The sequence below is a fragment of the Pteronotus mesoamericanus genome, unplaced genomic scaffold (genome assembly GCF_021234165.1).
Source record: "Pteronotus mesoamericanus isolate MK-2021 breed Mesoamerican mustached bat unplaced genomic scaffold, CSHL_Meso_final scaffold_705, whole genome shotgun sequence".
NCBI classification, from domain to species: Eukaryota; Metazoa; Chordata; class Mammalia; order Chiroptera; family Mormoopidae; genus Pteronotus; species Pteronotus mesoamericanus.
In genome coordinates, this window is record NW_026555326.1 from 7,015,511 (window position 1) to 7,042,179 (window position 26,669).

The 26,669-nt window shown below is 36.7% G+C and overlaps 1 protein-coding gene across 4 annotated transcripts in view; it reads right to left on the reverse strand.

Moving 5' to 3' along the window:
• Positions 1-8,011: 8,011 nt before the first annotated feature.
• The window catches only part of ZC3H11A (zinc finger CCCH-type containing 11A), a 39,972-nt gene continuing 21,314 nt past the window's right edge, over positions 8,012-26,669 (reverse strand). For all 4 annotated transcript variants that reach the window (XM_054563123.1, XM_054563124.1, XM_054563122.1 and 1 more), the window contains 14 exons: positions 25,010-25,133; positions 23,786-23,989; positions 23,552-23,668; positions 23,221-23,301; positions 22,063-22,173; positions 21,210-21,272; positions 18,820-18,912; positions 18,094-18,162; positions 13,183-13,686; positions 12,790-12,869; positions 11,498-11,828; positions 10,828-10,994; positions 10,400-10,467; positions 8,012-10,008 (listed from right to left, as the gene is read on the reverse strand). In XM_054563123.1, coding sequence (XP_054419098.1) covers positions 9,750-10,008; positions 10,400-10,467; positions 10,828-10,994; positions 11,498-11,828; positions 12,790-12,869; positions 13,183-13,686; positions 18,094-18,162; positions 18,820-18,912; positions 21,210-21,272; positions 22,063-22,173; positions 23,221-23,301; positions 23,552-23,668; positions 23,786-23,989; positions 25,010-25,133 — 2,271 coding nt within the window. In that variant the 3' untranslated portion in view covers positions 8,012-9,749. The remainder of the gene's footprint in view (positions 10,009-10,399; positions 10,468-10,827; positions 10,995-11,497; positions 11,829-12,789; positions 12,870-13,182; positions 13,687-18,093; positions 18,163-18,819; positions 18,913-21,209; positions 21,273-22,062; positions 22,174-23,220; positions 23,302-23,551; positions 23,669-23,785; positions 23,990-25,009; positions 25,134-26,669) is intronic.

Consider the following 26,669-nt stretch of genomic DNA (forward strand, 5'->3'; position numbering starts at 1 on the left):
GTGTCACCATTTTCTGAGTTGGCTTTAAGAGCCAAATCGTTCCGTTGCTTACTTCTCTCTTTCTTCGTAAAAAGGATTGGTTTAGTGCTTTTTCTAAAGCCTATTTCCTTGGAGTTTAGGCTTGATGGCAGCTTCGTGGTGAAGAAGGTTAGGGCGGTAAGAAGCCCACATCCATCCAGGACTCATTCCTGGCACTCTTAGCTACAGGCATCCAAATTTGAAATCCAGCCGGCTGTGGTTTGCTACATTGTTTTTGTTTTTATTTAATCTTTATTTTTTTCATCACCGTTTAGTCCCATTATACCCCCCTCCCACAGCAATCACCACACTGTTGTCCATGTCCATGAGTCCTTTTTCCTTTCTGCTCAATCCCTCCACCCTCTAACCTCGTCCCTTCCTACTTGGCATCTGATCTCCATCTATGAGTTTGTCTCTGTTTTGCTTGTTAGTTCAGTTTGTTCATTAGATTCCACATATGAGTGAAATATGGTATTTGTCTTTTTCTGACTGGCTTATTTCACTTAGCACAACGTTCTCCGGGGTCTATCTATACTGTCAAAAACGGTAAAATTGCCTTCTTTTTTATGGAGAGTAGTATTCCATTGTGTAAATAAATATCCCATAGTTGTTTGCTCCACTCATCTATTGATGGACACTTGGGCTGCTTCCATATCTTGGTGATTGTAAATAACGCTGCAATAACCATAGGGATGTTTATGTCCTTTCGAATTAGTGTTTTGGGTTCCTTAAGATATATTCCCAGAAGTGGAATCACTGGGTCAAAAGGCAGATCTATTTTTAGTTTTTTGAGGTATCTCCATACTGCTTTCCATAGTGGCTTGCACCAGTCTATTGCACTAACAGTGCAAAAGGGTTCCCTTTTCTCCACAACCGGGCCAGCACTTGTTTGTTGATTCGTTAACGATGGCCATTCTGACAGGTGTGAGATGGTATCTCATTGTGGTGTTAATTTGCATTTATCTGATTAGTGATGTTGAGCACCTTTTCATATGTCTGTTGACCATCACTGCATTGTTATTGTAAGGTGGCGACAGAACACAGCTTTTAGCATGAAAGCCTTGAAATCTGATTGCTGGGCTCAAATCCAGCTCACTTGTAGTTTATGACCAATGATAAATTCCTTAGCTTTGCCACATCTCCACTTAGTTGTTACCTAAACAGAGATAAAAATGTTCCCGCCTCATGGGGCTGAAGTTTCAGCGAGGTAGCGTGTGTATATACATTAAGGCCTCAATGTTGTAATATATTGTTCTCTAAGTTACACAGCTGGAAGAGAAGGGGCTGGAATTTGTTATCTCATGTACTTGTGGCCTGGCAGAAATTTCTTTTAATTGGAATTTCCATTTTATAGATGAGGAAACTGAAAGAACTAGTCTAAGGGGACAAGTGGCAGAAATATAACTTGCTTAACTGAATTCTGTTTAAGTAGGATAATTTAATGCTGACCTCATAAAGGTGTTAAGATAAAAGGATATGAAAGTGATTTTTAAACTATAGAAAGCTAGAAAATCCATGGGATAATTAAAACATCTTCCTGTCTCAAATCCAACAGAGGATCATGCTGTGCACAGAGGAAACTCCAGTTAGATTTACTGAATTCAAGGACAGCATGGATAGAACACTCCAGTATATCTATTTGATCCTCACATGAAGAGATGCTTAGCTACTTGCTTGCATTTTCCTGTTTCTGAAGTCATGATTCCTAAACTTTTGGGGATTGATCCCCATAACCAATCATTTGAATGATTATACAACTCATCAGAAGTAATTTGCTTTTTTAAAAAATGATTTTGCTCTTTCACATTTAAATCTTTGAATGAGTTTTAATCTAAAATTTATCCCAGTGTATCCTAGAACTGATACAGCTTTATAATTTCTAGATGGCTGCCCAGTTATCCATCATCATTACAAAAATAAAAATAACTCATTGTTCCCCATTCAACTTAAAATGCTACATTTATAAATGTACCAAGTGTATGTATGCATGTATATAGTGTGTCTTTTGTTCAATTGATCATTGTTTCTATTTATGTACCAGTACCCCAGTTAAAAATACTGTAGCTTTATACTGTTTTGTTATATGGTAGGGCTAAAAGTAGGTTGAATTTTCCTAGCTACTCTTGGTTATTTTTTCCTAGAAACTTTAGAATTAGCTTCTCTTAAAAAAACCCTTTTGTGTATTTTCATTGTGATTACATTAAACTCTAGAACAACTTGTAATTTTTTTATTGTTTTTAAATAGTGGGAAGTTTGCTAAGAAGCTTTTTTAAAAAAAAGATTTTATTTCTTTTTAGAGAGGGGGAGGAAGGGAGAGAGGGAGAAAAACATCAATGTGTGGCTGCCTCTTGTGCGCCCCCCACCCCGAACTGGGGCCCTGGCCTGAAACCTAGGTATGGGCCCTGATTGGGAATCAAAAAGGCAACCTTTTGGTTCCCAGGCTGGTACTCAACCCATTGAGCCACACCAGCCAGGAACTTAGATTTTTTTCTTTTTTAAATCTAAGTAAATAGGGTCTATTTGTTCAAATTTTCCTTTGATTCTTTTAGATTTTTTCTTTAGTTTTTAGTTTTTTCTTCCTAGTTAATCTAGTTTAATAATAGATAATTTCATCTCTTAAAAATTATCTTTTCCTCAATTGTATGTTCTAGCTGGTTTTTGGAAGAAAATATAAAATATGATCAATTCTGTTATATAATATTATCAAGTTTTGCATGACTAAAAAACCATAAAAATCAGAGTCAAAAAATCTAGGAAAAAATCTGTTTGCACTATATAAAACAAATGGCCAGTTTAACTAATACATAAAGAACCCCCCAACCCCCAATAAAAAGAATGCTTGATGTTCTGGTTCTATATTGCTGTATTATAAGAACTATTCCAAAACTGAGTAGTTTAAAACAACCACCATTTGTTATAAGTCAAGAATTTGGGCAGGGCTCAGCTGGGTGATTTTTCTTCCCCAGAAGACTTATCTAAGACTTTGGCATGTGTATTTGGAAGCCTGGGCCTCAGCTGGGTCTCTCTCCATGTCTATGTAGCATCAGGACCTCACCACATGGTCGCTCTGGGAGAGTAGTATACTTTTTCATGTGAGGGGGCCTAGGGCTCTAATAAACCAAGGCTGAAGTTACCCTTAAGTGCCTGGAACTAATATAGCATTCATGTGCCAGGCCACATACAGGGCTAGAAGAATAAAACCCACCTCTTGACAGAGAGTATGTAAAAGAATTTGTAGCCATTTTTAATCTGACAGAGGGGCCCAAAATAAAAATTGGCAATGGAGGTGAACAGTTTATAGCAAAGGAAATACAAGTGGCCTTCAAACATATGAAAAGTTGCCCAGCTTCACTTATTATAAGACAAATGCAAACTACGCTACACTGAGAAAGAATTTTCTTCCATTAGATAAGCAAAGATCAAAAAGTGTTCATAATGCCAAATATTAAACTTCACATGTAGGTATTTAATTCTACAGATAAATTTACATGTGCGGTATAATGTAGTCAATCATTGTATAATTGTTTAAAATACCAAGACAGGAAACAACCTAAATATCCACCAATAGGGACTAGACCAATTATTGCATATTCATGTAGTGTAATACTATGAAACTATATCAAAACTGAAGTAGTTCTGTTCTGATATGAAACTATATCCAATATACAGTAAGACAAAAGGCAAGCTATGATACATTTGAGATTTACCTCAAAATAGTCCACTGGAGCCAAAAGAGCTGGATCTCAGTTGGTGCAAGCTTAAAAAGCAAAATTTAAGGAGTCACACATGTGTGACTGCAACCTGAGAGTGAGTGCCTCATTAAATTGTCTAGGCACCTTGTTACCTCACCCTAGTGTCAGCCCTGGGGACCAGAATAAGGGTGGATAGTCGATGGGTATAGATAACACAGGATTTGTAATGAATTTGTAATTTATAACTTAAAACTATTTATAATAAAAATATAATTTTCATAACAAAAATTAAGGTGCAGAACATCATGTGTTTTATACATGATGTTGTATGGAAGTATATTTGTTTTTTATATAGCAGGTCCTCAATAACATCATTGCACTCAATGTCATTTCATTATAAAGTTGATGTCATCAGAACCATTGTTTATATCAATTAGCCTGTGGTAAAATTGGTTTCATTATGCACTGTCCTACTTAAAGTCACAGAACCTATCGACAATGTTAAATAAGGACTTACTGTATATGCCTGAAATATCTCTGGGAAAATAGCTCAGAAACCGATAACTTGCTTTGGAGAACTGTGTGGCTGGGGCAGAAGTTGGGGGAGGATTTTCACCTTGTACCTTCATGCACATTTTGAATCTTACAACTTCTGAATGAATACACATTAACTCAGTCAATTCATTAGACAGTATAAAGTACTAGGAGATATTTTTTCTTTCTTTTTATTGCAACTAATTATGTTCTTGTAAATTTTGAGATTTTCACATCACTCCCAAGGTATTTGTGGAATAAGCTTGCAAATCACTGATCCACAGACAGAAAAACCCTGAAAAGTCACACTTTGGGCCTCTGAAATATTGAAGAACATCCTTCCTATTAGCTTGGAGTTGCTTCCATCGCTACCATAAACCTTGTCACTTGCTGAATGTCTGTGATTAATTAGAAACATCAAAGAATGGGGGTAAGGAGAAACAGGCAGTCTAACAAAGATCAACAGCCCTTGAAATGGGTCAAGAACTTTTCATTCACCCAGCAAATATTTATTGAATGCCTTCTGCTATGGGTAAAGTGTGCCCCCTGAAACTCTTTCATTGAAGCTCAGCCCCCAGTAATTCAGAATGTGACTGTATTTGGAGATAGGTCCTTAAAGAATTAGACGATGTCATGTGGGTGGGCCCTAATCCAAGGTGACTTGTGTCTTTATGACATTAAAATACATATATGCATGCAGAGGAAAAAACGTGAGGATATAGTAAGAAGGTGGCCATCTGCAAGCCAAAGAGAGAGGCTCTCAGAAGAAACCAAACGCCAACACCTTGATCTTGGACTTCTAGCCTCCAGAACTGAGAAAATAAATGTTGTTTAAGCCACTCAGTCTGTTATTTTGTTTTGGCAGCACTAGAAAACTAACATACCTTCTATGTGCCAGGTCTGTGCTAGGTGCTGAGAATATATGTTAGTAAGAATATCTGCTAACCTATATATTGTTTACTTGTACATCGTCCTCAGCAGAGTGTAGTATCTGGTCACACTCTGCTGAGGACAATGTACGGGTAAACAATTTTTTTAAAAAAAGAGCGTATTATATGCTTAGTGGACAGGCATCACACTTCAGTTTGGGGGGAGGGATAAGCAGGTTGTTGGAAGAGGTAGCTTGGAGGTCATGTGTAGGAGTCAGCAAAAGAAAAAGAGAGACTTCGGTAGAAGACAGACCACATTGACAACAGCAAAGGGCGAGAGAGAGAGAGAGAGAGAGAGAGAGAGAGAGAGAGAGAGAGAGAGAGAGAGAAAGTGTATAAGGGAAGTCAACAGCCAGTAGTTTTGCTGGAGTGTGGAACATGGAGTGGTGCGAGGACAGGGCCTTATCTGCTATGGTAAGGGACTTTGGAGGCAAGGGGAAGTCATTAGGGGATTTTATGACGCAGACTCAGATTTGCATTTAAAATACTTTTAAAAAACATCAGTTCATGCCTTAACCGAGAATAGCTGACAGTAAACTGACACACGGCAGACTCTGAAGAGCACCAATTGGGTCAGAGGTCATGAAGAAATCTTACCTGCTCAATTTGGCCGTTTGCAGCTCAAATCATCTCCTTTACTAAGCTATGCATAATTCCAGCTCAATTTCTCACTCATCCTTCTATAGCACCATCCACTTAATACTTGCACCTACTTCACTCCTGTTACTTTCCTCTTACAATTACTTCCTAAGCATTTCGAGACTGCGCAGAAGTTTGCCCTATGCTCATCTCTCTGGTGGTCAGTAGTGTGTAATGTTCTAATTTGAGCCTCTGCAAGGGATGGCAGTCCAAGACACTTTGTGGTAGTTACGCAGAGATTCTTCCTTTCACATTTTCTCACAGTAGCTTTTTTAAACTTGACCGTTCTCCTTGTGCTAACCAAATATATAACCTCACTAACCACGCACATCTATTGGGTAATGGTTCCTTCCATTTTGCTTCTCCTCCTTGAAATTTCTTTTGTTTTCTTCATCCAATTCTCAGTTTCACTCATTTACTTGAATTCAACAAACAGGAGCCTTTTATTTGAGCATTTTCCCTTCTCTGCCTCCTTCAGTCTGAGTCTTAGCTGTTTATCCTTACTCTTACCTCTAGATTTTTGCTTTACTTCTGAGAACATACCAGTCTAAAGACCAAATAACCCAAGTTTTAATACACTGTTTTCTGCCCATCACCAGACTAAGACTCAGTAATACCACAGCAGTTGAGTCAAACCAAATACTTTAAATAGGTCCACTCAGTAAATCTTGTGATTCCTACTTTTTTAAAATATAAACTCCTGACTGCTCTTCTTAAGGCCATTGCTTATTCTTTGCCCCTTTCATGATGCTAAGAAAATGGTCAAGTATTTCCTTCTGCTCATGCTGTTAACTGACATTTTACAAATTCAATTAAAGTGGTTTGAATAAATTACTAATGCAGTCAGATATGTGGGTTGTGGAAACTTGCATAGATTTCTTGAGCAGCTTCCAAGGATGATTTAAGAGCTCTTGAAAGGTTCAACGAATCGAACCCAACGCAAATCAAACCCAACGCATACTTTTTTATTGTTACATCAGAACACGTTAACACTACAGTGAAGATAAAAAAGCAGTTATCTTCAATGCAGTTTTAGTATCAAAATGTCTATGTAACGTAAGAGGTACATACTAAGTACTCAATACACATTAGCTACTTTTAAAGTGCTACCTACTGAACAGTTAGCAACTGGCAACCACTGTTCTGTTGCTATAATGATAAACCCAAAGCAAATATTTTTAAGAATTCCAGAAATAGCCCTGCCTGGTGTGGCTTAGTGGATTGAGTGCCAGACTGCAAACCAAAGGGTTGCCAGTTCGATTCACAGTCAAGGCACATGCCTGGGTTGTGGGTTCCTGGTGGGGATCGCTCAAGAGGCAACCACACATTGATATATCTCTCCCTCTCTTTCTCCCTCCCTTCCCCTCTCTAAAAGTAGATACTAAAAAAAAAAAAATTTTCAGAAATATTCCAGCAAAATGAAGGCACAATTTTAGAAAAGGATCATAAAACTTTGACCAACATAGAATAACTTTTATTTCTGAAAACTGTAATTATTAAACATGTTTTCTCTCTCTGAGTTCAAAGACTGGTCAAGACAAAAATAAACTTCTGGCCATATGAGAGAGGACCCATTGGAATTTGAGGTTAAGGTCATAAACTATGTTGAAATTTTTGGCTATGGTCAACTTCTATACTATTTGGACCCTTTTATTACTTTTGAAATTGAAAATCATCATCACTCAAAACTGAATACACAATGTTTTGATTTTTGTGAAAAACTGATTCAACTTATTGGGACTACCACTTGGGGAAAAAGTCTGTTCTTTGGTGACTAACAAAGTTAAATGTAATCCCCTAACAAAATACGGGCACAATAAAGAAACACTTAACTTTCCCAAACTAAAACTTTCGTATGCCATCATGCTTGAAAATTCTAAATCGTTGAATCCATCTATGATCACATGAAACCCTCTCTCCTTTAAAAAACTTAATGGCATTATTTGAATTAGAATGATAATGCCCAAGTATCAGTGCCAGAAAAGAATCCTCACATATATTATTCACTTTTACCTAAAGCGTATGTGGCTAAAACTGAGCATACTTTTAAGTTTGGCAGTATGTCCTTGTCCAAGGTTTCTAAAGCCAAATAATATCTGTAAAATTGAAGCACTTACACAAAATGTCAGTAACATTCTGAATGGGGCCTCTACTGAGGCGGATCCTGGGCTGAAGTGATGTACCACCACTTAACTCACGTTAAGACTCTCCTATACCAGTTTTATTTAAAACACAAATAAGTATTTTTCTTTGTGTAATGAATGGCAAATGGTTCAAATAATGCTGAACATGAATCATTGACTAATACAAGGGCTTTAAATATTAAACAAAATTATTTTTTAAAAGGCAAAAGAATAAAGAGGTTATATACAAAAGGGAACTGGAATCTATAAGCTGATTCCAGAAATGAAACAAGTAGAAAATCTGTGGTGAAACCAAACATTCCACCCCTGCTTTGGAGAAGGGTTATTACACAACATTCGGTCAGCTGAAGATGGACTGGTAGAGAGGTGTGTCTATACATAAATTTCAAGTCATTTTTGCTTGTGCAGAATCATCCAGATCTTCCCAAGACTGGGCAGTCCTGTGGCTTTCTTCCTTTTCCATATTCCCAACAAGGCTACATGAAGTTCAACTCTTGATGAGCCGCTTACAACAGCAGTTCCTTAGGAGCCAACATGACAGGTGGGTCAGATTTCCCTATGAGAAACAACACTGGCCACCTAGAGCAAAATATCAAAATGGACAAATCCTTCTTTCCTCTTCCTTCCAATTATGTATAATGTCTCCTTTCAATACTCTTAGCCCCACCATACTTGTTCCTTCACAGTCTAAACCTTGAGGTGATATGAAGGAGACCAACATCAGAAAAAGAAATTTCAATTCAGAAATGAAGAAAACTGGATGGTATACAATACACCCCCAGAACATCTCAAATAATCCATTTTATAGTACAATTCATTGTACTGATACAATCCATACATAATATTGGCAGATTGAATGAGGTTTTCTTTTTCCCCCTCAGATGATTAAAGGATGCCAAATAAATACTGGGCAAGAGGAATTTTCTGGGAGAGTTAGAAATATAAAATTAACCAATTTTTATTCCTGTGATAATTCAATAGTAAGAGGCAAGTACTAAAGAAGAAAAGGAACAAATTTCATACTAAAAAAAAGAATTCATCTAATCATTATGTCACCATCTCTTATTAAAAATCCAGGGAACCCCAGAAATAGAAAATTAGTTTCAGAGGACCCCTGAGGCACTTTAAAGCCTTAAAAAATTACAGTAATAATAAATTAGCTATTGATCTTCAGAAGCTTACACAGCAGCAGAAACATGAAAATCAGGTCCAGAAAGATATGTCCAGATTACAGGCTTCTTCAGCTGCTCAGCTCTAAAGCTTAGATGAATCTCCAAATACTTCTAAGAAGACATACAATTTAAGAGACTGAGTGAATTTTTTTGTTGTTTAGTGGTAGCGTGAAATTTGGTCCTTATGGTAGCAGCTGTCTTCATCCTTTCCAAACTCAGGTAACATTAAGTTAATTAAGACAATACATAAAGGAAGTAATACAACAAAGGGGGAAAAAGCCAAAACTGACAAACACCTCAAGGAATCACAAAGTTCTCTTGTACCCTTCCACTTGAATCTCCCTCTCAGTATTTTTGTAGAGAGAGGGGTAAGACAGAATTTTTTCTTCAAGATGCTAAACAATGGCATCGAATGGACGAAATGATTATCAAGGGACTTTAAAATTCTGACTCCAAGGAATCTAGGACACGTACAGATAATTCAGAGGTATACTTCTGGTTTGGGGCAAATTCTAGACTAAAGAAATGATCATCTTGAGTAAATGTTGCAATAGATGAAACTAAGTCCAGTTTTTTGGTGAGTTTTTCTTTTTGTTTGTTTTAAATGTTCTATTACCACCTTCAGCTATCAATCATTTCTGATAGCTCAAGCAGAAGATCATCTTCATCTTTCCCAGGATCCAGGTCGATCTCAGCTTCTAATTTGCCTCCTGAAATCTCCCATATTAGTTTCTCAAAATCATCCTCCACAGACAGCGGAGGCTTTCCTGTTGAGGCAGAGCTGAGTCGGCGAGTTTTCGTGGCCATTTGGGATGAGGAAGGGCCCGACACTTCTGGTGGAGAGGGATCTGAGGAGGACTGGACTGGAGACAGGACAAGACTGCAAGAAAAAAACCCAGAAATATTAAAATCTGCCCTTTGTCAATGGCTGGCTGGACTACCTAGTCTCGGGGACACACAGTTATTAGCAGAGTTGTTTCGAAGACACACACAAGGAATTGTTTTACTAATTTGGAACAAAGCATTTTCCTCCTTTTAAAGCAGAATTCGTGTTCAAAACATTTTATAATATAGGCAAATATGAACAATGACACCTGAAGAGCACAGCAATCCTGAGCATCATGTTTCCTTGCAATTAATTTGAAGTTCAGCAGACTTATTTAGATGTGGCTAAATTGTAAATACTTAGAATTATTTAGCAGTGTTATTTTGGAGAGCATAAACAGTAACAGTGGCCTAAAGTTTGATTTGAAAGAACTACAAGGTATTACCTGTCTCTAGGTTTCTCTGTCTCAGGAATAGTGACTGATTTATCCTCAGAGAGGAGTGGGACGACAGCCTAAAAAAGTAAGAGCAAGTAGTTCAGTGGGAGAGTGAGGGTTTTTAATTAGAGCATTTTCACTTTCTTTTGCCACCTTCTTAGAATCATGGCTGTCATTCTTTAAGCCTGGGAATCTATGACTAAATAGTCCCAAAGTTGAGTGTGCAAATAAGCAAAATTATTTGAAGCACCTAAAAATCCGTTTATAAAAATCCCATCCTGCCACTCCACAAATGGCTAACTTAAAGAGTAAAATACAACTTAAACAACTAAATGCTTAGGAAATGGCAGGAAGTATCACACGCAGTTATAGAGTTAATTGTCCCTGCTTTCCTACCACAGAGATTAAAGCATCACTGAGTTCGGCCTCCCTCTTACCACAGCTGCTTTCTTGGCCGGGCTTCCCTGCAGGTCACTGCTGGAGCTCAGCGGCTTCACGGCTGCAATGACAGCAGAGTGCGTCTCCACCGCCTTGCGTTTAGAGGCCACTTTGGGGGAAGAGACAACTTTAACCACAGATGGCTTCACATTCACTTTGGGTTTAGCTATAAGGGACAGAAAATATTTGATTAATAGCTAAAAAAAGTCTCCTTTACGTAGAGAGTAACTCAGAATATCAAAATTCCTTCACAGTACTAGATATACCACAAGTAATTAAAAACAAAACAAAAAACACCCCAGACTGAAAATGATCCACAAGCAATCTGTACTACACATGACCATAATGTATACATATACCCAAATGACTCCTTTAGTGGCTCTTGAATCCGCTACTGCTTCTATCCCTTGTTTTTCTTTCTTTCAAACCCAGAGGAAAGATGCACCACAGAGTTTTAGACAAAGATTTTTAATTAGAAATTTTAAATGCCAAGAAAGATATTCATATAGTTTTGTCTTTTTTAATAGAATTATAAGAACTATTACTCCTATCCACTTTTGTGACCAGGATACAAGACAAATGAAATTCAACCCAATTGTTGTTGGGGAATTACTGCAACTTGATAATTTTGAGATCCTCAAGCAAGATACACTAGAAAAAAACACTCACCTTTACCCCTTTTTTCCAAGGTCTGTGCTGCACATTTCACATTTAATACAGAGTCGCCAGTCCCTGAGGTTTCTACTTCTGACTTCTGGGATGACTTTGTGGGAAGCCGCTTTGTTAGGCAGCGTGTGATGCCTGGCACAGTAGTGAGCACTGGCTTCTCTTCTATCTGGGAATTAGAAAAGTCTACATCTCCCCAAAGGGATGTCAAAAGTGATTTTTCCTTCTGTGAGGTTCCCTTCTCTGGCTGTTTCTGTATGTGCTTCTCTCTCATGGTTTCACATTTCTTAACTTGAATTTTAGTGATGCCAGCTCCTGTTGTCTCAGTTGAAGCCTACGGATAAATTTAAATGACAGAATTAAAATTCAGTCCTCTAACAACCTATATGATAATTATTATTTATTATAATGCAAACATCTAAGTCAAGCAGTGTCTCATATGATCCAGGACATAAGCATTTTTGCTCTTTATTTGATATTAAATAAAAAACACCAAACTAAAGATGAAAGATTAAAGATGTGTGGGACAATAACCCTGGCTGGTGTGGCTCAATGGACTGATTGCCAGCCAGGGCTCATAAGAGATGTGTGGGACAATAAAAACCTAGATTTCTTAGGATAATCATGACCCTAAGTCCAGTAAGTCTTGCACAAAGATTTATTGTACAAAGATATTCATTATCTTAATACATAAAACAAAATCTGAAAGCCCAGAAGCAGGCTGCATTTATATAACAGAACACTATGTGGCCAGTAAAGACAAACATTTTGAAGAATTATTAATATGGTAAAGTTAAAGCAGGCTGCAAAATGGAAGATACACTGTAAAGTTCTCAATTATTCTCAACACAAGTCAAACATTAAAAAGTTCTCATACATGTATGTATAAACAAAAGGCTTGAAGGAAATCCATTAAAAAAACTAATGGTGATTACATGTAGATTGAAACTATAGGGTTTCTCAATCTTTTGAAAATAAAACTTCCCAAGTTTTGTACAATGAATTGGCGTTACTGTCAAAACAAGGAAAAAAGCATAGTTTAAAAAATATTAATGGTCAATTAAAACAACTTCAAAAGGGCTGAGAAAAATGATTATATACATTGAAGTACAGAAAAATCCCATTAGAAACGCCCCCCATTGAAAATTATAAACATAGTGAAAGACTCTTTTTGTAATACATCAGTGAAGTGTTAAATAGAAATTTATTATAAGCTAAAAGTAAAAAGCACATTTTACCATTCATCTAGCCTTCACTTGCCACGGATACTATAAGATGATTTTAAATAAACTCACCTCTTTAGCCTCTGTTCTAGGAACACCGCTCTGAAATGCAACTTCACTTTCTTCTTGAAGTTTCTTTTCTTCTTTTATAACTATATTCACATTAAACAGATAAATAGTTATTTCATTAAAGCTACAACTTCCTGACAGATGAAGTTAAAACTTTTCTTAATAAAAGTAATGCTAAGATTGAACAAATAAAAAGTTTCAAAATGTACATTAACATAGCAAAGATATATATAGTGCCACTGTACAGAAACAGCTCAACTTCATTTAATTCAGTGATTTTCACAGGTTATCCAAGTAAAGAAAACTTCTCACAAAACTCCTATGAATATCCTGTGGAACACGACCTGTTGAAACATTTAGGGAAGTGGTACTACAGACCAAGCTCTTTCTTGTTACCTGATTTTTTGGTGATTCGGAGGAGTCGCCTAGCCCCCTGGGTGGCCTCAGGCTGAGACTGGGAGCTGGTGCTGCTCTCGGAGCTCTGCTGCACCCTCAGTGCCTTCTCTAGTTTAATTTCCTCCAGTGTCTTGATGTGCACCTCCTGCACAGACTTTGCTCTACCTGCAGGCTCCTCTGATTGTCCTTTGTTGGCAACTATCTGTGGCAAAACCACTGTTTTTTTAATTTCATTATCATTCTTTAACTTGATGCAGGTTAGATCCTTTTTGCTTTTTTGTCTCTCTGCTTCCTGCTGCCGATGTTTCTTTTCAGCCAGGACCTCAGAGAAGGTTTTGATTCGGATAGTGGAAGAGCTTCTTGCTCCTGAAGTAGAATCATCAACTTTTGAAGGTCCTTCTGTCTTGAGTTTAGTTTGCAACTCTCCACGTTTTTGACTGGCTCTCTCAAGAAGAATTTCTTCTAATGTCTTCACGTGGATCTCACCAACTTTAGTAACTCTCTCTGTTTTCAAGGGGAAAAAAGAAGTCATTGTACTTGATGTTCATTTCTTAGTGACTTACGGTCTCTATTCTTGGATCAGGACAGAGCCCAGCAAAGTGGTATCATTTAGGTAGGCACTTAGAATGATCAAAAGTACATTAGTTTCCATCTCAAATTTAGAATACTGCATGTCTCAAGTATGGACCTCAAGGAAACTCTCAGAGGCAAAAATTACTCATGTGGATTTCTAGTCAGAAGCCCATTCTTGAGGAACCTGAAAGCCATTTACTACTTGGAGAAACTGTCATAAATCTTACCAATAAAAATAGCAACAAATTAATTCTTCCATTCACTTGTAGATAAAAACATGTGCTGGACCCTGCTTGAAATGTAATAGTAAGCAAAATACAATCTCTGTCCACATTTAGTTTACACTCTAATAGAGCAATAATTTTGCAACAACCAAGTATGGGTAATGATGACAGCACTGATAAAGGAAATGTAATACTATAAAGGAGCGTGTAGCAAGCAAGAACACCACCTTCTGTCTAGGAACTGGTTAAGGGAAACTTTTCAGAGGAAGTAATATTTAAGTGATACTTCAAAGGATGAAATGGAAGTAAAACAGGTGACAAGACAGAAGAAAAATGGGAAAGGCCCAGAGACTGACATGCCACCCAAGGGTTATTTTTAATAACACATTAATCATTCTTCATCTTTTTAAACTGAAGAGCAAATTTCACACTTGACAGATATGCATGACCTCCTTACTAACTAACTAACTAAATAAATGACGTGGGGGAAAAAACAAAAATAATTTGGATATTAAAAACACATACTGAGTCACTGAATACAGCTTTAACGAAAGATCAACACCAAAAAGTACCCTTTTACAACCTTAAACACATGTTCTGAACCTTTGAATATGCTGTTGCTTCTACACACAGCAGTCCCTACTGGTCTCATTTTTCTTGCTACCTAACTTAGTTTTAATTGACTTCATTGTAGAACCTCACAACCTCTAAATCCAGTTTGCTACACTGATCACACAGTACCATAACTGACCATATTTCCCACCACACTAGATACTTCATTAGAACAGTGACTGTATTTTCTCATCTGCAATATTTTAGTATAGTACCTGTTACCTAGAAGCCCTCAAACACTTACTGAATTATTTCCTTAGGTTTTTAAAATAAAAATTCTTCCATTTCAAAATGGTAGACTGATCTCAAAATAACTCCAAGAAAATACTATGAATCACCATTCATCACCAGGTGACATGGAGTCCCTGTTTCCCCACCCTACCAAAATTTCATCAAAATAACGGAGAAGACAGTAAAAGTAAAATAAATCACAATAGCAATGGAAACCAAGTATACCACTGGCAGAGCCTATATTGTGAACAATTTGAGACAGAAAGCAGATGTCTAATTTACAGAAAAACAGAAAAGAACAAACTGTAGGAGTCGTTCTTCCTGGCAGAGCCAAAACCCCCCTGTTAAACTGGTATGACAAGCAACAGTGGGTAGAAATTTAAGGATGGCCTACAGACCAGTTGGTCCACTCATGACCTGGTCCTTGAGAAGAGGAGAATCTGCTGGGGAAGGGAGCACAAAATAAGGACGATGGTGCTGGAGAGAAGCAGAGCATGAAAAATTCCAGGCTTTCACAAATGCCAAGCAGAAAAAAGAAGGCGGGGGAGGGGGGGGCGTGCCCTAAAAAGCAAAGCTGGGAAAGGAAAAGAAATTAGTTGCACTCTGAAAGAAAGTCTTTCTTGCAGTGGTAATTGTATGGGCCTCCAGCCTGCCAGTCTGCAGCCCACACAAACTGCCTTTTGGTAATATCCTCTTCCCTTAGGCAGACATTTTAAGTCAGTTTTCCCAGCCAGGAGAGAGAACTACTTGGAAAAAAGATCTTCGGAATCACAGAGGAAATCTAGGCCAGATACTTATAATTATGGAAAAGAAACATTAAAAATGAACTGAAATAAACAAAAACAAGTGGAGAGGACAAAAGTATATACATATTTTTTTAAAAAGATTCAGATTTAACACCCAGAGTAGCCTGAAATCAGTCTGTGAAACGAGAGAAATCAGTGAACCGGGGAAAAAAAAATGGTTCTTGAAAAATAAAAACACAGGTGCCAAAATAAATTCAACTGAAGGACTGAATTAAAAAAAAAAAAAAAAAAAAAAAAGGTTGGTTTAAAATCAGCCATCCAGAATAGGGTTGGCAAACTAAAGTCCATGGGCCAAATCTGGCCATACTCTAAATTTTATAAATAGAGCTTTATTGGAACACCCACATTTACTCATTTACATATTGGATAGGGCAGCTTTCACACTACAACAGCAGAGCTGAATAGCTGTGACAGAGACTGTGGACTGCAAAGCCTGAAATATTTACTATCTGACCCTTTAAAGAAAAAGTTTATCAATTCCTAATCTGAAAAGTAAAGTTAAGCAAAGATCAAAAAAGGCGAGGCAAAAAACCCAAAGGGAGAGAAAATATGAAGGCAAGATTAAAAAACAGGTGGTGGGACCTATGTTAAAAAGCTCCAACATCTAATAAGAATTCCAGAACACAGGGAAGATGGTATCAGTTGGGCGAGCATGGGAGAAAAAATACCCTAATGGTCAGAGTCCCTGCAGCACACACCTGCCTGATTCTGGGGACCCTGGGGGCTGCTCAGGTCACTGGTGTTCATGTGTCCTTCCTCTCCTTTTTGGCTGTAAAATAGTACTTCCAGGTCAGAACAGCAGCTCGCCTGCAAGCCTCCCAACTCCCTCTCCCCCTGTATGACTCCAGTTCTCTCTGAGCTACTGTCCCTTCACCAGAACCCAGGAACAGTTGTGAGCATTTCACAAGATAATATACATGAAGCTGCTTGACATCCACAGGAACTTGGATCTGGTTCCCAAAAAATGTAAGTAGCTTGAGGCTCGCTTCCCTGGAAGAAAGAAATGTCCATGCCTGCCACAGTGCACAACTCAAAGGGGTCAATTCACACTGAGCATAAGGTAGTCTATATTGAGCCCCAGGGTACTGTGTGAATGGTCCTTTCTGGAACTATATTAACACTGGAATACTGGATAACTTGCTGTTATTGGGATTGTATGATTGATTGCGAGAGGGTGCAGAGCAGGAGGAATTATGTTATATACTTTGTTCTTAATTTTAGGCAAGATCAGGGACATATGTCTTAAGGTCCTTAAAAATTGCAAAGTAATCATCAAAGAGGTAAAGGAACTATCACTGCTATAAATAATGTCAATATTATTTTCAGAACAGATACTGATATTATAATATGCCAATATTAATCCTAACCAAAGATTTCTGGACAAATTCTCTTCTCAATAAAGACAGTTGTCCAAAAAAAAAAAAAAAAAAAAAAAAAGAATTCCACAAAGAGTAACAAGGTTGTTTACAAAAAGAGTAAATATGTTTGACATCAGATTCCTTTTATATCAATACTGGTAAAATCAACACCTAAATCAGATAAGGGTAAAATGAAAAAGGAAAAGGACAGGCTAATAACACCATTCATAAATACAAATATAAAAATTAAAAAGCATCAAAATGAATCCAGCAATGTATGAAAAAGCTAAATGGTTGAGTACCTGAATGTTTCATTTAATTATTCTTTAAATTGTACACATGTATACACTTGTGCAGTTACGTCTTGCAATTTAAAAACATTAACAATTAGGGACAAGAACAATATGAAGAAAAAAATTAAAACTGGAATCATCTCATACATATGGACTTCTTCCTGAGAATAAGTTTTTATTACAAGAAACAAAGACTTTTTTTCTCTAAAGCAAAAAAAAAAAAAAAGTCAACAGTGATGTATTCTTTTGTAACATTTCTTCTTTTAACAGTAATTCCATCACTGTTGTTCAGAACATCACTGTTCATGACAGCAATTATTTTAGTACACAACTACCCTAATTTAATCTAATTCCTTCTTTGTTGAATACTTAGGTTGTTTCTAATTTCCTATTATCAATGCAATGATGAAAAATCATTATGCCATCTTTTAAAAAAAAAAGATTTTATCTATTTATTTTTACAAAGAGGGGAAGGGAAGAAGAAAGAGAGGGAGAAAAACATCAATGTGTAGTTGCCTCTTGAACTCCAACTGGGGACCTGGCCCACAACCCAGGCATGTGCCCTGACTGGGAATTGAACCAGCAACCCTTTGGTTCACAGGATGGCTCTCAACCACTGAGCCACACCAGCCAGGGCTCATTATGTCATCTTTAAGAAAAAGAGAATTCATACCAGTGAGTAACCAATTACTTAAACAAATAAAACCACAAAAAAAAAACAGAAAACACAAGCCCTAACCTAATAAAAAGGAGAAAAAGTAAAGATTTTACAGCAAGAAAAAGGTATCAGAGGCTGGTCGTGGGGTTTACCTACCTGCTGCCTCCTCACTGTTTACACCAGCTGACACACCTAACCGTTCCTTTAGAGACTTGGAAACTTGAACTGTAAAAAAACCAAAAACAAAACCCAAAAACCAAAAGTTGAACACAGACTTTTTATAGGTCAATTATCTTTTTCAAAGGCCACAAATTAGGCTTATATTTATCTTCTAATGTAAATGCTTTTAAAAAAGTGTCTTCAGGTCTTAAACTTTCTTCTCTATGTGAATCATGAATTCCCTAGAGCACTCTGGAGAGCTTTAGAAAAAGTGTCTTTAGATTTGAAAAGCAGAAACTACTCAATTTAGTAAAATAATTTTGTTACAACATTCTAAAATCTTATTGATATCAAAAGGTTTCTTCCCCTTAAACCTATTTGAAATAATGTTCTTTCATTATGAAAGTCTTCAATTATAATTGATAGTCAAGGTGGAAGAAAATTTGGCTGCAGATTTTATGTTTCCATGACATCATGTCTTTTTCCTCTCACGGAATTTATCAAAATATACACAAGTATTTCTATCTGCCATTATACTATAAGCTCATGAGGATTGTGATACTGTTTATTTTATCCAATGGTGTTTACCTAGATCTAAAAAGAATGTCTGTTGAATGAATAATAAAATGTATACCAGAACAAAAAGAGTAACAAACTATTCCTGTTAACATAACAGGAGACAAGTGTCAGGATTACACACAAAGTGTATTACAACAAAGGTACCTTTTTTTGGTGTCTTGTCAGTTTCTGAAGCATCAACTTTCTTCCCTAGCCTCTGTGCAAGGCTACGCTTTAATGGAGGATCACTGTCACCACCTACAAATAGGGGAAACTTAGTTTAGGAGTTCAAGTCAACCTCTGCAAGGTTCAAGAAATACAAGCAAAAACAGACAACATAAGAGGGGAGACCCAAAAACCCCAAACTATCTTCTGGAAGGTGGGCCCCTTGTAGCACAGGCTTCCCCCACTAGTGAGTGTTCAAGGAACCCAACTGTATCAGTGTACCAGCTGGTGTTGTGACAGGCTGTGTTCGGCCTGAGTCAATTTTTTGAAGACTCTTTCAACGGTCTGCCCATTTCATAATGGGTGATTTATGAACACACCTGCCCATACCATGCTGAGTGCTCAGCAGTTTTTGACCAAAAAATGGCATGACCACTGTGCCCCACCTTCCCTATTCATCTGATCTTGTCCCAAGAGACTTTGTTCTGTTTTCCCTGATGAAAAAAGTCCTCAATGGGCAACGTTTTATCCATGTGGAAAGGTGGTAACAACGGCAGAAGTACTAAAAGGCATCAAAATCGACAAGTTCAAAAACTATTTTGAGCAGTGGGGAAAATGTCTTAGTAGGTGCGCTGCATCAAATGGAGACTACTTTGAAGGTGACTGAAGTATAAACATGTAAGAATACATAATTTTTTATAAACAGATTCCATTTTTTGGGTCCCCCCAACAGAACACTTCTGTAAGTTTTCAACATTTACATGGTGTGTTTAGTCACTCGCTTCTTTAGAACTAAATGTCCCAAAAAGAAGAGGTAAAATAAGGGACAAAAAATTTTTTTTTCAAATGCACCAATTAATGTTTACCAAATAACTGACTAAAATTACAAATGGAGGATTTTAAGTCCTGGTTAAGGTTGAAATTCCGAATTAGGAACATATTAAAAAAACCTTCACATACAAAAAAATTCTTAACTGGCTACTTACTGAATTCTACGTATACCTGTGGTTTAATGCACCAGAAATGATTAGGAGAATGGCAAAAGAACCACAAAATTTAACATTTTTCTGTGACATGAAGGCTCTGAAGGCCAAATAGCCACTCTCTTCAATTTCTGGTAAGAAATCTAAGGTTATGAAAGCTGTATCTTAACCAAGTCACCAATTAGTGATGGAACTAAGACCTGAACAAATTTTCTTAACTCCTGCTTCATTACATTACACTGTTCAAAGTAAGTTATTTGCATGCCACAAGTTCATTGTCTTTTTGCACTGCTTGACTGAAGATGTAATCTTTGCAGGGTTCCCATTGAAAACTTGACTCTAGCCCTGGCTGGTGTAGCTCAGTGGATTGAGTGCCAGCCTGTGAACCAAAAGGTCATCAGTTTGATTCCCAGTCAGGGCACATGCCTGGGCTGCAGGCCAGGTCCTCAGCTAGAGCCTGTGAGAGGCAACCACACATTGATGTTTCTCTCTCTCTCTTTTCCTTCCAAAAATAAGTAAATAGAATCTTAAAACAAGAAAACTTGACTCTAATTTATAATTATGAAATCAAAATTCACAAAGTTTACATATATGCTGATATTAAAAGAGCTTATTTCTGTATTTTTTTCCTAAAATTTCTCAGGCAATGAGAATGGCATCTAAGAAAACCCAAAACAGATAGGATTTCATATTTGCAAGTACATTTTAAAAGAGTATGGAGGAATCCCTGGAGTCAAAGGAGACTTTCAAAATAATTTTTTTTTAAGTAAGTGGTATTTTTCTTTTTCTCTTTTATTGATTCCAGAAAGAGGAGAAGGGAGGGAGGGAGAGAAACATCAATCAGTTGCCTCTTGCAGGTGCCCCAAACCTGCAATCCAGGCATGTGCCCTGCTTAGGAATTTGAACCTGTGACTTTTTGGTTTGCGGGACGACCTCCAACCAACTGAACCACACCCACCAGGGAGGGTTCAAAACAATTCGTCTGAGACAGACACACTAAGGTAGGTACACAACAATTCTGTAATATGGTAACTATTCCCCTAAATATAAACTAGCATTAATAAATCCAGGGACTAAATTTATATTAACTGGACACTTTTTCTCCTTTAATAACTCAAATTTCATTTTGTCCATAGAAACGGAGATATTCTTTGCTGTTTTTAAAACCTAGTACCTTCTAAAAAGTTGGCCATAATCAAATTAATTTGTAACACTATAAATTTCTATGACTTCAATAAAAGGTATAATGCACATGTGAAAAACTTTTAAATGTGCTTTCAGCCAAGAATACAGGCAGACCACAAATCAATATGACCGGCGACTTATATAAAGAGAATTTTGGAGGAGGTTATCTTATTAATGAACAAACAAGCAGAAAGCAAAATATATGCACAAAATGTATCTCACCTACTGAAATTTTTCTTTTCCCCAGTCTCTCGGTGAGACTCAACCTTACCAAAGGTTCTTCTCCTGAAATGACAAAAACAGAATTTCTCTACCACTACACAATTTTTCTGTATTCAGCAATTACTACTAATGGGTACAAAGTACATGCTGATATTAACTTAAATCACCCAGTCTCTTGAAAATCGTATCTATCTTAATGAAGACTACATTAAAAAAAATTAATATATTAAATAATTTAAATAGCCAAATACACAGCCCAATGGGAAGCATTAGCACAGTCCTTATCAACAGTAGCCAACTATACAAAGACAAGATGTTTTCTAACCAACTGATTATAAACTCAACCATACTTTTGCTTGTGCACTTTCATGTTTAAAAACAGAAATCATACTCCGCGGCTAACTCTCCTATAACCTTCTTTGTTTACTCCAGAAGACATGAGCTCTTCTGATTCTTTGTTGTCTGAATGGCGCAAACATTTAAATGTATCTGCATATTATAATTACTTGTGTCATATTCCTTCCTAGATTTAAAACTATTAAGGAAAATATTTCTATAATTTAAAGGGTTTATTACAATTGTTTACCCACAAAGGGGAGTCAACAAATTTATTGAATGGATACAAATAAATAGTAAATGTAAAAATTAAATATACATAATCAGAACTGCATAAGAATTTCAACCTTTCTAATAGCAGAGTCAAATGTACTAGTTTTCTTTTCATCCTTCTATCTGATAAACATACTGAACTCATCCTGCAATTCCATCACAGGTAAAATGCACACAGGAATTTTGCTCCCCCAGTTATTTATAAGGTGGAGTCTAACGACTCTATAGCTTACCTATACCTTACCTTGTTTGTTGGACAGAGTTACTGTCCTCACCACAGTCCGGACATTCTCTTTTTCAGGACCTGGAATAGTCTGAGGTTGGAGTAAAAGACTGGTAGCTCCCGAAGAACCTTCTAAATAAAGCGGGTCAAAAAAAGCAAATTTATGAAAAATAAAGCTATCACAAGTCAAGAAATTTGATTTGTGACCAGTTAGGTCCAACATAAACCACCGGACAACTACAAGCCAATCAGCCTCTCTCTTCCTGTTTGCCTACAGTGATATGGGGTGGTGGTAGGAGAAGGGCAAATAATCCCTATTTCTTATCTTCCTTGGGCACATTATGTAAGGAAAACAAAATTGTCCATTTTTTGACATGTTTTTAGAATTTTTTCTCTAAAAAAACCCCAAAAAACTATTAAAAAACATAAAATTGTGTTGAGTGACTTAGGAACTCAACATGCTTTTATTTACCAACAAGGCTAACATTATGCTAAAGTTAACCTCGGAAGCACACCAGCTATCAGGTGTGTCAATTCAATCTTTTTCATCTATATTCAATTACATGCAAAACACATTTCCAAGGTTCTGATAGAAAAAGCTTTATCAAGAAGGTCCTTAGAACCAACCACTTATTCTAAATATTACTTTCACACTGTAATTTTTAGGGTTGGAAACATATAAATCAACCAAGCTGAGGTAAGCTCCAGAAGAAGTCCTAGCAGTTGTTGAGATGAATTCATTTACTACAAAATAAATTATTTCCTATTTAAATATACTTTATTTCTCAAGATAAAGAAGTTCTTCTGGGTTCTTTTTTGATGTTAGAGAAAAACATCACTTTGTTGTTCCACTTATTTATGCATTCACTGGTTGTTTCTTGTACACGTCCTGTCTAGGGAAGGAACCTGTAACCTTGCCATATCTGGATGATGCTCTAATCAACCAAGCTAGCCGGCCAGGGCTCTTCTGGGTTCTTTAACTGCAGTGCTCAGCTGCGAATAGTTAGGGACTGAAGCAGTTATAATGAAACCATAATTTAAGTAAGCCTGTGTTTTACTTCAAACCTGGAACAGTAGACAAACTCATTTTGGCTGCTGCCAAGGGTCCTTGTTACTTGACGGTCCCTAATCATTCTTTTCTAGCAAGATTCAATGATTTGGTCATAACTGATGACTTACCACCTTGCTTTTTAGATTTTTCCTTCATTTTCTTTGACTTAATTTCCTCAAGAGTTTTTATTCCAAAATTCAAACATTCACCTGAGAAATACAAACAGAAATCACATGAAGAACTAGCACATTTTTCACCTTTGCATTTTATTTGTACATAGCAGGTGTCTAGATGTTTGCTAAATAAGAGAAAATATTGTACTTATAACAGGGGCAGAGAAAAGGGAAGCGGTGGTGATCGTCAACTAAATTTTGAAGGTATTTAAAACAGTGTAGACACATTCAATAGTGTTGTTAAAATTTATGCATGGGAGCCAGCATCAATACAGCCACTTCTTACCTTGTTTTAAATTGACCCCAGGCTTCCGGGCAGATGCCACTCGTAATCCATTATGAACTTCAGCAGTTGGTTGCAGGGTAGGTGTTTTGGTTTCATCACCTTCCTCAGAGAACTGATCTATATTATTACATTTAAGGCAAATATACAATTAAAAATAGGCCTTGAGTTTTAATCCTGATCCTAATTCACAAAGTGACCCTGACCACTTATTTGCCTTTAAGAACTAAAACTTACCATCATCATCTTCATCATCATCTGCAGCATTGATTACAACTGGTGGATGTGTAGGGCTAGGAACATTTTCTGAACTTTCTACTTTCATCACACTTCGCAGCTGAGGAGAGGGATTAGACTGGACAGACAATTTGTTCTGCTGAACTGTGAGCTGGCAAGCCTTCACTTCTTCTTCTAGTGACTCAGGCACAGTGGGCAACACAGCTAAACATACAAAATTAGCCATAAATCAAAAACAAAAGATACACTCCCAATTCATCAAAAATCCCTGGCCACCTATAACAAGCTAGTGCATTTTCCTTATGTCTTTTTAGTTAATTCCTCCATTTTCCAAATTAGGTTGTAAACTTCCAAGGAGGGAAAGTGTGACTTTTAGTTAATAATGCATGTTAATAGTACATGAACACACTCAAACTGGGCTCTCAAAACCTAGAATAAATAGAAGGCTTAATGCACAGTGACTGCAAATTGTAGACATGTAATTTTAATATTGTAATTCTAGGCTTTTTCCTCAGCAAGAAGTAGTTCTTAAGAGATAGTAGGTCACATTTTTGAGCCAAACCAGAAAGGAGTGAGCCTACTTTTTTCCCCCTTAAATAAAGGTGAAAATATGTAGCCATCAAATTTTAATAACATAGCTGACATGATTCTAATTCCACTAGGAAATTACTATAAAAGGGACTTTGGAAATAAACACTAGCTTTTGGTAGAGCATAAGTTTTATTTTAGTCTACAGCAGAGTTAGCAAACACTGTAAAAAGCTGGATAGCAAACATTATAGGCTTCATAGATCTGTCTCAACTTTGCATAAGGAGCACAAAATTTGGCTATGGAAAATATGTAAATGCATGACCATGGTTTCCTTCCAATTAAACTTTATTTTAAAAGAGAGCTAGAGGAACAGTTTTGCCGAATCCAGGCCCAGAGAATTAAATTTCTTTCAAAAACCTCTATGGGTCTGACAAGAAAATGGGAATGAAGCAAGCTATAGTAATCTAAACACTTGAGGCAACATCGCTTTTGGAAGCTATTTTGATTATGACTCTGCTAATTACCGCTTTATAATTCTGTACAAATCACTTAACCTTAATAAAATTCAGTTCCTTCATCAGTAAAGTGGAAATAGTACCACTTTCTCACAATAGTAAGTACATAAAGTACTTTGTACAGCGTGCAAGTGTTCCATTATACAGTAATTATTCTTTTAAAATTAAAAAATCTCACTTTTGCTTGGAGGTAGAAAAAGGCCATCAACGTAACGTCCTCTGTTGTGATGGAAAGCGCAGTTTAGTTTTTGACATCCCATTGGTTGATTTTCCCAATAACAAGGAATCTCACTGCGTTTTTTCTGTATGAGGGAAAAATATATTATTTTCAAATAAAAAATGAAGCATGACCTGTACTAATTTGGTCATTCGTTTTCTTGACAAAGTTCACATACAGGATTCAAAAATCTGAGCCATGTGAGGTAATTTTGCACAGGAGGAAGAGGGGTTGCTGAAAGTCACAAAGAAGACTGGTTTTGCTACTATTTATTCCTCCTTGCCCTCATCCTGGAACTCTAAATATCTACACTTAATTCTGAGATGCAGGATATTATATTAGTTAAGATTATGGAATCAAAGATAACAGGGTTTTAATCTTTATTATGCTACTTATTGGCCATGCAATGTTGGACAAGCTATGTATTGCCACTAAGTCTCACTTTCCTCAACTATACAATGGGAATAACCATGACCATCTATTGATTTCTTATAAGGATTAAATGTACATGAGAACTTAGCACATTGGAAGGACTAAAGTACAGTTATTTTTTGAAGCTGGAAGTTCAAAGCTTGGAGAAAAGTTTTCCTGTTGTGACTTCTCAAAGTAAGGCACTGCCAACACACTAAGGATGTTCTTTTTCCTTCCCAAGCTACCTCACTCTTAAGAAGGGGAATGAGAAAAAAAAAGAATACCTCTACATTCAGAATAAACTGCTAGATATGGGATCTATGTCCAATAGAAATATATACATCCGTTCTAATATATAAATTAGATGTGTATAAAGAATGTTCAAAGCAATACTATTTGTAATTACTCCAAAATGGAAACCTAAAGGTACTGCAACACTAGAAATGGGTAAATACATTGTAGTATCTTTATACAATAACATGTTATCCCAGACTTTGCTACACTTAACATCACAGGTGCAGAGTGAAAGAACCCAGCACAAGAGAGCACATACTATATAATGTCATTTTTGTAACGATCAAAACAGGCCAAATTTCTCCATGGTAGAGTAGTCAGGGTCGCCGCGGGGGGGTTTGTTTAATGACAATGAAGGGGGAAGATAGTGTTGGAAACATTCTATTTCTTGATCTAGGTGCTGGTCAAGTAAGGATATTATTCTCTTTGTGAAAATTCTGCAAGCATATTTCTATATATCCTTTAACAATTAGTTCAATAAAGAAAAAAAGACCTGATAAGCATTTCTGAAAATTAACTAACCTCTGATTAATAACCTGCATTATGATGGACCTCTCATCATAGTAAGTAACCTAAAATTTGAAGTTCCAGAAAAGGATAGCAGTATTAATTCAGAAATGTTAAAATATGGAAGAAAGAAACAGACACACAGGACCATTACAAAAAGATCCTTAAATATATTAAAAAAGGGCAAAGATCAAAGTCTACTATACTGAGAGATTGATAATTTGATGATACACTGTGTTTGTAGGAATGTGGAAAAATCATGCAGTCCCACATACTTACAACTGAAATGTGAAGTGTTGGGCTGGCCTGAAAGTCTGTGTGGTTTTTTTCCCATAAAATAAAAGACACATTTTGCATTTTCACCAATAACTTTATTTGGGTATTTTGAGTGTACAGGCTATCTCCTGCA